Genomic DNA, 12,909 nt, shown 5'->3' on the forward strand with positions numbered 1-12,909 from the left:
CTGCTTTCTCCTGAAGCTGTGTGATGTTACAGGGAGACGTGTGCTCAGTTCATGTGGGAAGCAGAGAAATTCTGGGTTCTGATATGTTGGGATTTTCTTCAGTTTTATTTTTAGGAGTTTTTTAACTGAATGTGCAAGCAAACCTGTTATGTGCTATGAACAAAACTGTGGTGAAATCAGGAATATTAGCACATAACTGTGTACGCCAAGGCCATTCTAACACAGCTAATAACATCTGTTATATTTTTTACTCAAGGGGTTTGTGAAAGTTGTCAAGAATAAGGCCTACTTCAAGAGATACCAAGTGAAATTCAGGAGAAGGAGAGGTATTGTTAAATTACCTATAACATATAATTAGATGTCATTGATGAATAAGCCCATTTTTTTCACACGTTTTCTACACTGTCTCGCTTTTCAGAGGGAAAAACTGATTATTATGCTCGTAAACGTTTGGTAATTCAGGATAAAAACAAGTACAACACCCCTAAATACAGGATGATTGTACGTGTTACCAACAGAGACATCATTTGCCAGGTAAGGTCTGTGAACAGAAAGGGGGGGCTGTCTGGAACAGAAACTGGGGGCACTTGAAGCAGCTGGGGTTTTTTTAGGCTTGATCTGAGCAGTTTTTATACTGTAAAAAAGTTTCTTGGAGGAGACTGATCTTTAACGTTGACACAATTTCAGTAATAAACTATTCACAATACAAAATTTTATTGCTGTCATCATCAGCAAGGCTATTCATAATACAGAGCTGTATTGCTCTAGGGATGCTGCAGTAATAAGAATTTAGAGAGAAGGAAGATTTTTTTTTTTTTTCCTGCTGTATTCGAAGTGCATTGAAAAGAGGGTGGTTTTGCTTGGCTGAGGACAACAAAGTTGACTGTGTGTCCTTTCAATCTGCATTGACTATTGTGCTGTATCTAAACAGGCCTTCTCTTTTGGGAGTTCTGTCTGTGATGTTACGTGGATCACGTGAAGCAGCCAGGCCTTACGTTGGCTTTCCTGAGAGATTAAAGGAGAACAGTGAATAAGAGTAGTAGGCATTTTTCATGCTTATTAAGTTTGCAGTTGAGTGTTGCATCATATGCAGTTCCTTGCTGAGGTTCATTTTTCAAAGTTAATCAAAAGATTCTGAGGATAAAAACGTAGGTGGGTTTGTTCTATCATAAAGATGTTTTGTTAAACCCGAAAAAGGAACAGCTAGAAAAGTTGAACTGTCCATTTTTTCTTCATAGAATAACTCTGTGTTGAGAACAGTGGAGAGTGCTGTTTTACAGTTAATTCAGACAAAACTACATGACCTCAACAAGGTTATTTAGTCTTTGAAACTCAAAACAAAAATCAGGGGTGGCAGGTCCTCACATCTGGCCGATAGTGCTTTTCTGGCATGTAACAGTCCTGCCAAAAGGGGACAACTTCTGGATGTTGAAAGGAGGTGTGGCGGTCAAAAGAAGGTTTTGTATGTGAAAGTAAGAGTAGAACTACACCCGATAGTACTGCTGTCTCACAGGAGCCCCCTGAGATGATAATGAAAAATCTCAGACCCATTAATAAAACCATCCCATAAGGTTAGTAACAGTGTTACCACAAACTCCTACCAGGTGCTTTCTGTGTTTTTCTGAGGTGTGTTATATACTGTGTTACATGAGAACTACATGCAGAAGGTGCCCATCCACACCCAAAATGATTCTTTGAAAGGTTGCTTCCATAGGCAGTTTCCCGGCGTCTTGACGTACGTGGAGAGGTAAATAAAAGTTGCTGCTGACAGACTTCCTCTGACCTAATACAGCTTTGAATTCTTTGCATCTATACTTGAGTTAATGATATGTTAAAAAAAAAAGAAAAGAAACACCAGCCTTTGAGCTTGCATGCAGAAGTTGGCAGTTTGCTGGACATACCTATCCAGAATTCCTATCAGCTTAAACAGATGTCGAAGGAAAAGCGGAGCCCGGGATTACTTTGAGAACGCTAATGTTTGTTTTGTTGCCAGATTGCCTATGCCAGAATCGAAGGTGACATGATTGTCTGTGCTGCTTATGCCCATGAGTTGCCCAAATACGGTGTGAAGGTTGGTCTGACCAATTATGCGGCAGCCTACTGCACAGGTCTACTGCTGGCACGCAGGGTAGGTATCTGTCATGTTGTCTGGCAGCTGCTCCTCTGTTTTTCTGTTTATTTTGCAAAAGGGAGAGCCTGCTTGCTTAAGTGGCGTGTCAGTATAGACACCCAACTCTGGGCTTCTCTAAATAGTAACTTGTGCCCTGTACCATATAGATTTGGTGGCATTTGGTGACTGTCAAATCACAGTGAGAAGTATGACAGCATGCAGTTTCAGCTACAGCACCCCACTTTTAAGTCAAGGCACTTAAGTTTGGTGGAGGGAGGGCATCAGGATAAAAATGTAAGAAATGTACCTTTAGGAGTCTAAAAACATGTAAACTGCTTCCATCCATTTTCTGGAGGAGCTCATGAGTAAGTCTCCAGTTCCCTTGTGTGCCTGTTGGAACAAAAGGTTGAAACTTAACAGACATGCTTACAGTGGTGGTTGTTAAAAACTATTAGTATGAGGTGCCTATTTTTTAATAGATGTTTGTTAAAACATGCAGGTTGTACTGCAGATTTATGTTTTAAGGTGATGATGAGTCTTCATTTTGTCAATGAATGAAAAAAATTTCAGAAGTGCATTTTTTTTCTTCACCACAGCTTCTGAATAAATTTGGCCTTGATAAGATCTATGAAGGCCAAGTTGAAGTGACTGGTGATGAATACAACGTGGAAAGCGTGGATGGAAAGCCTGGAGCTTTCACATGCTACCTGGATGCAGGTCTTGCCAGAACAACCACTGGAAACAAAGTCTTTGGTGCTCTGAAGGGCGCAGTGGATGGTGGTCTGTCCATCCCTCACAGGTGATCTAGTCTTGTTGGAAGAATTCCTTTAGAGTTAATTCTGTATGTGACAGTCAAGTTACACTCTCACTTTATGTCGAAATAATTGTATTATGACCTGGTAATGATTATGCAGCCTAGGTTCTGGGGTTTTTTTTTGGTTGGTTTGGTGGGTGTTTTTTAATCCACAAGTGCAATTCTGATAGTGCAGCTGGGAACCTTGCAACTATCAAGAGATGCTATTAAATGTTTAGAAACTAAACAGCCATCTTGTTGCTTTTACTTGAAATCATCACGAGATTGAATGCACTTAAGTAAATATCCTTTAGTATGCTGTTAAGTCTTTAGCAAATTGCACATACTAATTGCAATGTGAAAAACTGTACATACCAGGTACAAAAACATTGACATTTGCTACAGTTGTTAGTACTGACAAGCAGTCCACCTGCACTTAAAATTTCCATGGGGAAGTTTTAACTATTCCTGTCATAGGTTATGAAAGAATGAGACAAGATTTTTGGCAGTTTTGTGTTTGTTTTTATCAGTGTTGATACTGATACTACAATTGACTGCTTCTTTCTGCTAGAAGCAGTGGGGAAAAATCAGATTTTGGGGGTATTTTCCTACCCTCCTCCATGCTGCCCTACTCATTCTTCAGTACTTCTCCAGTTTTTCTGACTTGGCTGCTACATGATGATACTCCCAGTGACTGAACACTCTGTAATTGGTCAATGGTGTGTGTGTGATGTACTGCACTGTTTCAAGACGGGACTGATGGCAGCTGAGATGAGCTTAAAACTTCTATTTCTTATCTCTTCGTTTTTAATTAGAGGGTCCTGTAGGAGAATCTGATGTGTCAGTCGTTTCTGTGTTGAACCTAGCCTCTGAATTGGAGCATTTCACAGTATGTCTTAATCTGACTGACTGCTGTTTCACAGCACCAAACGCTTCCCTGGTTATGACTCGGAGAGCAAAGAATTCAATGCAGAGGTTCACCGCAAGCATATCATGGGCCAAAATGTTGCAGATTATATGCGTTACCTGATGGAGGAGGATGAAGATGCTTACAAAAAACAATTCTCCCAGTACATAAAGAACAATGTAACACCTGATGGGGTAAGATTCACCTGCCTGGCTTTTGTGCGTTCATAGAGATGCTGATAAGTCTCACATAGAGACTTTAGTACTGCAGATAAGATTGAGGTGTAAAATGTGATTCATGTTCTATGTTACACGTGCAAAGAAATTATTTTTTTCCTTTAAGGGCTCTGTAGTGTATTCTAGATCTTTAAAAAGTAAGACTTTTTTCCTGTTATGAAGCCTAACATTCTGCATGTAAATCTAAGCTTCCAGGACTGCATTCTATGCTGGAATTTTTTTTTTTTTTTTTTCCCCCCCCTGTGGAAGTTAACTTCAGTTTGCTACCCACTCATTCCTAGTCCTGCACCACAGCCTGTCCTTTCTGCAGCTGTGGTGGTTGCAGCTGTGAGGACACACTTGATGTCAAATCTGTTTTAGATTTCTGTGACCCTAGAGGTAGTTTGAGGTCCCAGGTGAACACAGAATAGCCCAAGCTCACTCTGTTGTAGAAGTCAGCATCTCTTGAAACTACAGAGTGTGTAATACATGTTACTTTTGTACTACTTTAGAATACTTTGTACAGAACATAAACAAGGTTTACCAAGGTACTTCCTTCAGGCGGCTTGTCCTGCTGCCTGTAATATTTTTGCTTGGCTTCCCCAGTTAGTTGTCCTAAAGGTTGAAACGAACACTCTCATGTTCCCTTTCTAGGCTATGGAAAACCTAATTAAATTCTTCATCCCTTCATAGCTATGGAGTTTTGTGGGTCTTTGTAAACTTAAGTTACTAATTTTTTGTAACTTAGTCTTGAATAAAAAATAAGATTGTATTGTAAGTGGCAGCTTCATCTATTAACTATTGATAGCTTGTATCACTGTCAAGTAACTCCAGTACTTACATCAATAGCTAGACACTTCTCTTAGTACATATAAAATTTTTTTCCCAGCTGGGATCTAGTGGTCTTAACTAACCACCCGTAAAGGTGTTCTTAACAGGTGCCATTATGGAGGCAGAGAGTGCCATTAATACTGCATCCTTGGGGAAAATGCAGAGACTGTCAGAGTTCTACAAGACTTTTCAATCTGAAGCTGCTTTCACAACAACTTCTACTTTTTCCGATCTTACTAAGTAGCTTTTTAGTTTGTACTACAGTAAAAAAAGTGACAAGGTTACATGTCTGAATGCAGAGTTAATGTGGAATAATTTTTGTTTAAGTAAACATGAAATATTTCATTCTAGGTAGAAGCAGAATAACTTTCTAGACTGCCTTTTAATTCCAAGGTAGGGAAGCTGCAGAACTGAAAGTAGGCTTCAGAGGAAACAGTATTTTAACTGGCAGATGCTAGCCTGTATTTATGAGACTTGTGAGTAGTCTGCAGTTACTCTTTGGCCTTGGTTTCCTAACTGTAAAGTAAGGATAAAATTACTTTCTCCATTTTGTGTCCAAGCTGTGGGCTTGGAAGTTTAAATTTTATCAGCAGTAGCAGCAATTACAGTATGCTGTGCAGCCACCATCTGTATGAAGAAAGTGTTTTATAGGCAACCACATGAAATCACAGGCTGTGCTGTGATGAAACCTGTTTCTAGTACACACTCCACTAAGGAAAGATATCTTGGATTTTACAACTGGACTGCTAGGGAGAATTTCACAAATGTTTTTGTTGTTGTTAAGATGGAAGAAATGTATAAAAAAGCCCATGCTGCTATACGGGATAATCCAGTCCATGAAAAGAAACCGAAGAGAGAAGTCAAGAAAAAGAGGTAAAGCTCTCATCCTCTTCAACATGAATGTGATATTTTAGTTACATTAAATAATGTAATGCACATTGCAGTTTTGTCAAAACACACATTTTTAGATGAGAATAAGATACAATTATTTCTGCATAACTTGGTTGGGAGTTAAACTTTTGATTCATACTGCTAAAGTTAAGAACTCTCAATTATACGAAAAAAAGAATTTAAAAGTGTTTGTGTCCTGAATAGATGGAACTTTTTAAAGTGTGTATCTTCAGGTCTTAGTGTTTACAGTGGGAGAGCTGCTTCGCCTCAGGTGAATTTGTCAATAAGAAGCCATTTTGATTTTTCAGGGGCTTGGGAGAAGAGAAATCAAGGCACAGCTATTCTACTGGTCTTGATACTGTCTGTACTAAAGTCACAAAAGAGTACTTGAGCCATTACACTGTTGCAGTCTTAACCATGCTGTTTTGTGGTGGCCTAACTACAGCTTTAAATCATTAGGAGGAAATAAGTGTTAAAGAAGTGGGAATATATTCTAGCATAGCACTCATCACAGTTCTGGTGCACTGCAGCTTTCTTGACCAGCTTTGTGCTCATTTCTGCCTTGGATGTATCACACATTATGCTTACATTGCAGATGGAACTGTCCCAAGATGTCCCTCGCCCAGAAGAAAGATCGTGTTGCTCAGAAGAAGGCGAGCTTTCTCAGGGCCCAGGAGCGTGCAGCTGATAGTTAAGACAACTTCCACAATTTTCTATGAAGCTTTGGAAAAAGTGGCAATAAATTTATTGAGTAATCAACTGTGTAAGACTGGCTTATTAATCTATCTTCTCAAGATCCAGAATATTTTTTTATGACCTAGATATGCTGTAACTTTAAGTGTAGGGTTTTTTTCCCTTTCAAAATACTCTATGAATTGAACTTAACAACAGAGAAGAGAGATGACAGACTTCAAAACCAAGTCTGCTGCATTATTCCCATAAGGGGAAATCAGTGCAAGTAATTTTGGGCATGTCTCATATCTAAGTCTAGATAGAAGAACTTCCTACTTCTAACTACAAAAAAAGATTTTAAATTTTTAAAACCGGCTTTACATGGCCTTCACCCCTTTCCTTTCAGCATATGTAATGTTACAGGGAAATCTGTATGTAGCTTAAGGGAAAAGAAAAGCTGTAGTTACTGTAGGTGACTGCTCTGCCCAAAGGCAGCCTTAGGCCTTCAGGAACACAGGTGGCAACACTTCCTCTACTGAAACTTACCTGTTGCTGATAAAAGAATATACATTTAATTGAAGTATTTAAGCTCTCTCCAGTAACTGAAGAAAGCACTTCACCATGTGCTCAGCTCTGGCTGCTACTGAAACAGGTACTGTCTTGAGTTGAATTTTTCACATCCTTCAGTGACTAGACAAGAGAATCCTCTCTAGCCTCTCTTTTCTCCTACAGCTCACTTGGTAAGCACTTCCTATTTGTTTTCTCAGTAGACTTACTGAAGTTGCTTGCACAGTTAGAACATGAGTCAAGTAGGCTACACAGAGGAATGTTTTAAGGTATGGACAGATGGTAAGTACTGCTGTTGAAAGAGATTTATTGTAAACAAAAGTGTATTTTTTCCAATGAAAGCTCCAACTTGATGAAACAGCAATAAAAATGAAGGTTCTGTACAACAAACTGCACTATTAAACACATTTTCCAGTTGTTCAAAATACCCAACATAATTTTGGATTCAATAATGTCTGGCCAAAACCTACTAGTCAGATTTTTCCACCAAGAACATGACCACTTGAGTACATTGCTGGCTACAAATACTTATTAGCTTGTTGGAGGATACCATCCGGTTAGAGACAATAATTAGCATTAGCATAGTAATTCTTAAACTATAAAAAGCAGATGTTTACAAAACAGTACACTCTTAACTCTTTAAGCTGCATACTCTCACCCATGGTATGGAGAAATTACTTTGTTGGTCCTGTGCTCAAGGAACACATTTCATACAGGATACCCAAAGCAAATGTTTAAATATTTCAGTAAAGCTTGTCCTTACTAATGCTGAAAATTGAAGGGCCAGGATTTAGAAGTATATAGATGACTGCCATTAAGATCATTAAGGATTGGACTACTTGATACCTAAAACATTTATAAATAAAGCATTAACAGATAAGTATTGAGCACAGTATTAAGGTGTTTTATGTGCATCCAATTCTGCATAACTGTAAATCTGAGAAACAGCAAGGATGCAGAATAAAGGTGTTACAGTGGTCATGCTATACAAAGTGCTAGGACCATATGGTGTTTATTTACTCATGATTGTGAGACTTAACAAGGACTCAGAGATGCTACTTGAAAAGGAGTAACACTACAGCTAACTTAAGTTCCACCTCATTCCTAGCTGTTACTATCTCATAGCTCCCATTTATGCACTATTCCGTGATCCTGAACCATCCAGCTTCTGTCCAACAGTTCACATGTAGCTCTGGCTTAAATCCTCTTAACTGTTGCAGGAAGTTTATAAATCCAGAGGGATTTACCAGAGCCAAGACTTTATCCACAACTCTGACTTGTTTCATGTCATAGACCAGATTCCTACAGTATGCAAAAGCTTCCTTTTTTAACTGTTAGGACATTGCTCCTAACAGTATTTTTAAAAATCAATTAACTTCAATTTTCATACAATAGCTTAGTCCACAAGCTTACTTTACTTTTCAGTATTTGCTGCAGCTTAATTTGGTTTAAAGGTTTCAACTGCAGTACAATAATGTACGGTTTCTGAAATGGATGTTGATATTGCTGATAGTCTATATACATGACTTTAAGAAACAACATGTAAAACTCTCCTATGCCAACATGGTTCACTGTATGAGGGCTTAATTAAAAAAGTGTTGACCTACTTCAAGAACATTCAAGATGAAAGCATGAGGTAACAAGGTGTAAACAGAATCTAACTCTTACATTACAGCTTGTCAGTTCTAGAATAAAATTCTGATTTTTTCCATAGTTTAAAAATTATTAATGTGCAAATTCTGCCATGCCAAGGTATTAGTAAACTTCAGTCTCACAGTTCAGTTTATTCACAACAGCAGCTTGGACTCAGACACATTATTTGCAGTAGTGGTGGTTCTTCATAAAACTACTTGGGATAAAAATCTTTTGCATGTATTTCACAAGTGAGCAATGATTTTCACAGAACTGTGAGATGTCCCAGCAGTTGATGTGGTAGCACAGTGAATACTTCCATCCTGCTCAAGATCTGACAAAGTGCACAGAACAGTCAAGCATGCAGGTTTTGTTTCCATAACAGCACTGGAACACCAGAAGTGCTTCTGGCCTCTGCCCAGTCATTCAGTGGCACGTTCTCTGAGAAGCCCTGTGTAAGGTACTGACTGAGGGCAAGAGGTGAAGGGCCAGTCATGAAATCTGAGTAACAAAACGTCTTTTAAAAATGCTGCAAATCATTTTTATCAAAGTGGTAGGCCACCTCTAGCGGCAGGCATCTATATTATCTTCTGCTGGTGGAGAAGTTAAGAGTCATTTGTATGGGAAATTTTCTTCCACAGTAAAGTTTTTAAGTTATTGAGTATTAAAGAATGCTCCATTTCCATCTGATTGGCTGTGACTTTAAGGGCAATACACAAGTATAGTTGTTTCTCTAGTTCTTCATGGATATCAGAAGGAGCACCACGAAGCAGATAGTCTTTAAGTAGCTGACAGGCTTTTGCCAGGTTTGGCTGAATTACTTCCGTGGTACACCTCATTTTGCTTTGGTCACATACAGTTCTACAGTCTGTACCATAAATACAGTCCAGATCTGATTCACACTGACGATCTTTAATTATTTCCTTCAGATTCATTTCTGGCACAATTTTTCTCATGTCCATCATTTTCAAATCATATTTATCATTATATCCCAAGTTTTTGGCACTTGTATCACACATAAGAAAGTTTCCATAAGGTCCATGGAAAATATCTTCCACAAATTCTAAAAGCCCTATAGCTATCTTTGCCTTTCTTGGCCATGATGGAGTAAACCATTGGTCCATGCTTCTTCTGAAGCCAGAGGGAAGGAAAAGTTCTATAACCCATGGAAGGCTGATTCCATAGAGGGAGGTATATTCAACTCTTTCGGTCACATAGAGATCCCCACAAAAACCCAGCAACTTGGGAGTATGTTCTTTATCCTGCAAGATCACCATTAACAAAAACTCATCTAGCTGCAGAAGTGCCCATGCGGATTTTGCCTCTGGCAGAGAAACTCTACCATCTTTGTTTCCATCAGCAAAAGATAAGATGAGATTAACCAGTTCTGAAAGATTTCCTTGTTCACCCAATTTTGCCTAAAAACAACAAATGAAAAAGATTAAGTATGGTTTCATTAACTATCACAAATCCACCTCTCACTACTTCCTGTTACTCTTTTTCTATGGCTAGTATTGTAGGGTATGTTACATTCTAGATTTCATTGCTTGTATATGGACTTTCTACTGGATCCCTGAAGAGCTTCCTTTTTGTTCTGTTGTCAAAGGCACTGAGTATATAATCTTCTGAAAGCACTAGTGTTCTTTACATTTCAAAATACAAGCATTAGAATTCAAACATTGTTCAAGTACCTTGTTAACAAAGTCTCTTAGAAAATGCACAACTCAAATGTTTAGATCAGGTTTAGTTTTCAGCTGGTTAAACCCAGCTGTAGAGAAACTATGGCATCAACTACATTGTGGGCAACTATATAAAGTTCCAAGACACAGTATAGATCCCTTAAGTATACTGAAATAGTTTTGTTATTTGATATAGCCACCTCCACTGTATCGCTACAGAGAAAGAAGCCATTGCTGGAATCAGGACTGTTGCAGTTTTGACTACCACGAATACACATAGAAGGTCAGATAAACTTTCCCCAAATTCTCAAAACTCCTCTAAAACACCTGCTGCTCACCCATTCTTGGAGACAAAGCTACTGTAATGGATGACAGCTGCCATCAGCTTTGCACAAGTATGTTACATGTGTGTATGCACACACTTGGCTAGAACAGCGATATTTCCATCACTGGAGACAGGGCAGCTATGACAATAGCTAGGGAACATTAAGAAAGGAACCCCCCAATCAGTATTGACATTGCGTCAAAGTGATGACATAATGATGCTCCAGAATTTTCATAAAGGCAACAGAAATAAGTATCACGGCTGGGAAAAGTAGAGCTGGTCCTGGTTAGAGAAGTTCCCACTGCTAAGTTACATAGCAACTGCCCAACCATGAACAGTTTTCAAATTATGTTTCAGTCTTTGTACTTGGTTGCAATAATCCCAAAAAGCGGCAAATATGCATTTTTACCATATTTTTAATACAACTACAAGTCAAAGCTGTAGAAGTGCAAGATGCATATCAGCTTCCATCTGTTAAAAAGGAAAGAACCTGCTAATCAGTTACTTCAACCTTCAAGAAAAGCACCTCTGGGAAAAAATATTTTTGTGCTGATTATATTTGTAACACACACTTGAACAACGTTCATACAACCTTTCTGTCAAAGTAGAATAAATAAGCATATACTTACTTTAAAAAGACCATATACCATTTCTTTGAATTTCTCAACAGTGGTTCCTCTTGTTGGCTTATCAAATAGGACTATTTCCTTCCTTGGTTCTGGGTCAGTACCAAAATCAGGTTGAGCAGCTTCTTCCATCTGGCATTTTATAACACCTTGCAGATTTCCCCAGATTCCTAAGTACATCTGTGCAGGAAAAGAGGAAAAAAGGTTAAAAACTACGGTAGAAGTCCACCTAAAGATCACCTGCTTCAAGAGTCAAGTAGGAACACAGGTTAGGAAACTCGGTACTTCATACAGGCAGCGCATAAAGCACATTCAAACAATGACAACTTCAAATACACTACTGCTGCTACTTGGGAGATATTACACTGTCAGAATACAAGGGCAGCTTGATGAACAGTATATGGGCATTACTACCACCTTACCATAGGTCAAGAGCCTGCTGCTTCAATCTGGGAAGCAGGACAGCAGAGTAGTATGCCGTACAAAAGTACAATTATTCTGTAAAACCATGGAAGGACCCAGTGTATTATATGTACGTGTATGTTTCTAAAATACATGTATATGCATTATAAAGTAACTATTCTATATAGGTTCAAATTGTATACAATCTATTAAGAATATATATTATGCCTATATTTTTTTATATTGGTGTATTTTTAATATATATATCTCTGCATGCTTTGAATTTTATAGTAAATAAAGCTTGAAATAATCTCTATTAAACAGATTCAGCTTGTTGACACTAAGGGTCTACTGGATGTTCTGGACAATGACATTTCAGTGGGAAATAACTAGATTGGCTGAGTAAAGCCCTACCTGGTTATTTGGCTTTGTTGACAAGCATTTTCCAAAATACAGTGTTTCTTTAGCACAAAGACTGCTACACGCTGACCCATCAATAACTCCAGTCTTGTATTTATCACACTGAAAGGAGGAGGGAGAAAAATATTTAACAAATTGCCTAGGAAAATAAGCAACAACTTTATCTCTCCCAAGACCTGATTCATGAAAGAAAAACCTAATAAAACCGTTTTAATAATCCAATACTGAAACAATGGTAAGAAGCATAGCTGCTTTTATCTGTAACTGAAGATACAATCTTTCTTCAACATGAGGGAATGTCAGAATTTGACTGATTTACACATGGCACTGACTGAACTGTCTGTGGAATTAGTCAGGGAAAACACAAAGCTATGTTAAATATACTTACTATTATTTTTCTACAGTCATGTCCTCTGCATAGTTCTGTGTAGGTGGAGTACTGAACATACGTAACCCAACTGCCAATAAATACTACTAACCAAGAGATGAAGAGATATTTCATCCGCATGTATGAGAAACGTACCTAGGGGACACAGAGAAAATATTCTTTGTAATGCATTTGGCACTATTCACAATGATAGAAACAAACGCGTTTTATTATTTCACCTTTAAGAATTTGACTTCCAGAGTAATAATATAAGCAGACTGCATTACATGGAACAGTCACTTCTTTCTGTGAGTAAAACTGACAGAGGAGGTCAGTTTGACTGGTGGAAGGAAAATTACAATAGAAATAAATAGAAGAAAAGATGTCATACCCTCATAGGTCAGGCCAGGCTGCAAGAAACAATTTGATCAAAATCGAACTGCCAGCACTCAACTACTTGCATTTTTTTTTT

At 38.3% G+C, this 12,909-nt stretch overlaps 2 protein-coding genes across 3 annotated transcripts; one reads left to right on the plus strand and one right to left on the minus strand.

The window, feature by feature from the left end:
* Window positions 1-256: 256 nt before the first annotated feature.
* On the plus strand, window positions 257-6,502 carry RPL5 (ribosomal protein L5; the record flags this gene model as incomplete). Its single annotated transcript, XM_008944147.1, has 7 exons — window positions 257-326; window positions 419-534; window positions 1,994-2,128; window positions 2,707-2,909; window positions 3,827-4,004; window positions 5,641-5,729; window positions 6,343-6,502. Coding segments are annotated over 7 exons (891 nt in total), but the record flags the coding sequence as incomplete, so codon positions are not given.
* A 2,588-nt stretch (window positions 6,503-9,090) lies between these two features.
* Window positions 9,091-12,584, minus strand: FAM69A (family with sequence similarity 69, member A). Of its 2 annotated transcripts, XM_008944145.1 has the most exons (4): window positions 12,459-12,584; window positions 12,065-12,172; window positions 11,252-11,428; window positions 9,091-10,036 (listed from the first exon to the last, which is right to left on the minus strand). In XM_008944145.1, exons 1-4 carry the CDS (start codon window positions 12,576-12,578, stop codon window positions 9,224-9,226), a joined length of 1,218 nt encoding a protein of 405 aa, XP_008942393.1. In that variant the 5' UTR covers window positions 12,579-12,584; the 3' UTR covers window positions 9,091-9,223. The 2 variants fall into 2 exon arrangements, with proteins under 2 accessions (XP_008942393.1, XP_008942394.1); XM_008944146.1 differs by lacking the exon at window positions 11,252-11,428.
* Between the last annotated feature and the right edge of the window lie 325 nt (window positions 12,585-12,909).

The sequence above is a fragment of the Merops nubicus genome, unplaced genomic scaffold, assembly GCF_000691845.1.
Source record: "Merops nubicus isolate BGI_N331 unplaced genomic scaffold, ASM69184v1 scaffold50727, whole genome shotgun sequence".
NCBI classification, from domain to species: Eukaryota; Metazoa; Chordata; class Aves; order Coraciiformes; family Meropidae; genus Merops; species Merops nubicus.

What these genes read in the sequence shown, in the direction of transcription:
- FAM69A (XM_008944145.1), bottom strand. Translation starts at nt 12,578, where the DNA reads ATGCGGATGAAATATCTCTTCATCTCTTGGTTAGTAGTATTTATTGGC. An exon ending in ATGACTGTAGAAAAATAATA is followed by an intron (nt 12,173 to 12,458) that starts GTAAGTATATTT and finishes TCCTCCTTTCAG; the next exon opens with TGTGATAAATACAAGACTGG. An exon ending in TGGTATATGGTCTTTTTAAA is followed by an intron (nt 10,037 to 11,251) that starts GTAAGTATATGC and finishes TGTTGTTTTTAG; the next exon opens with GCAAAATTGGGTGAACAAGG.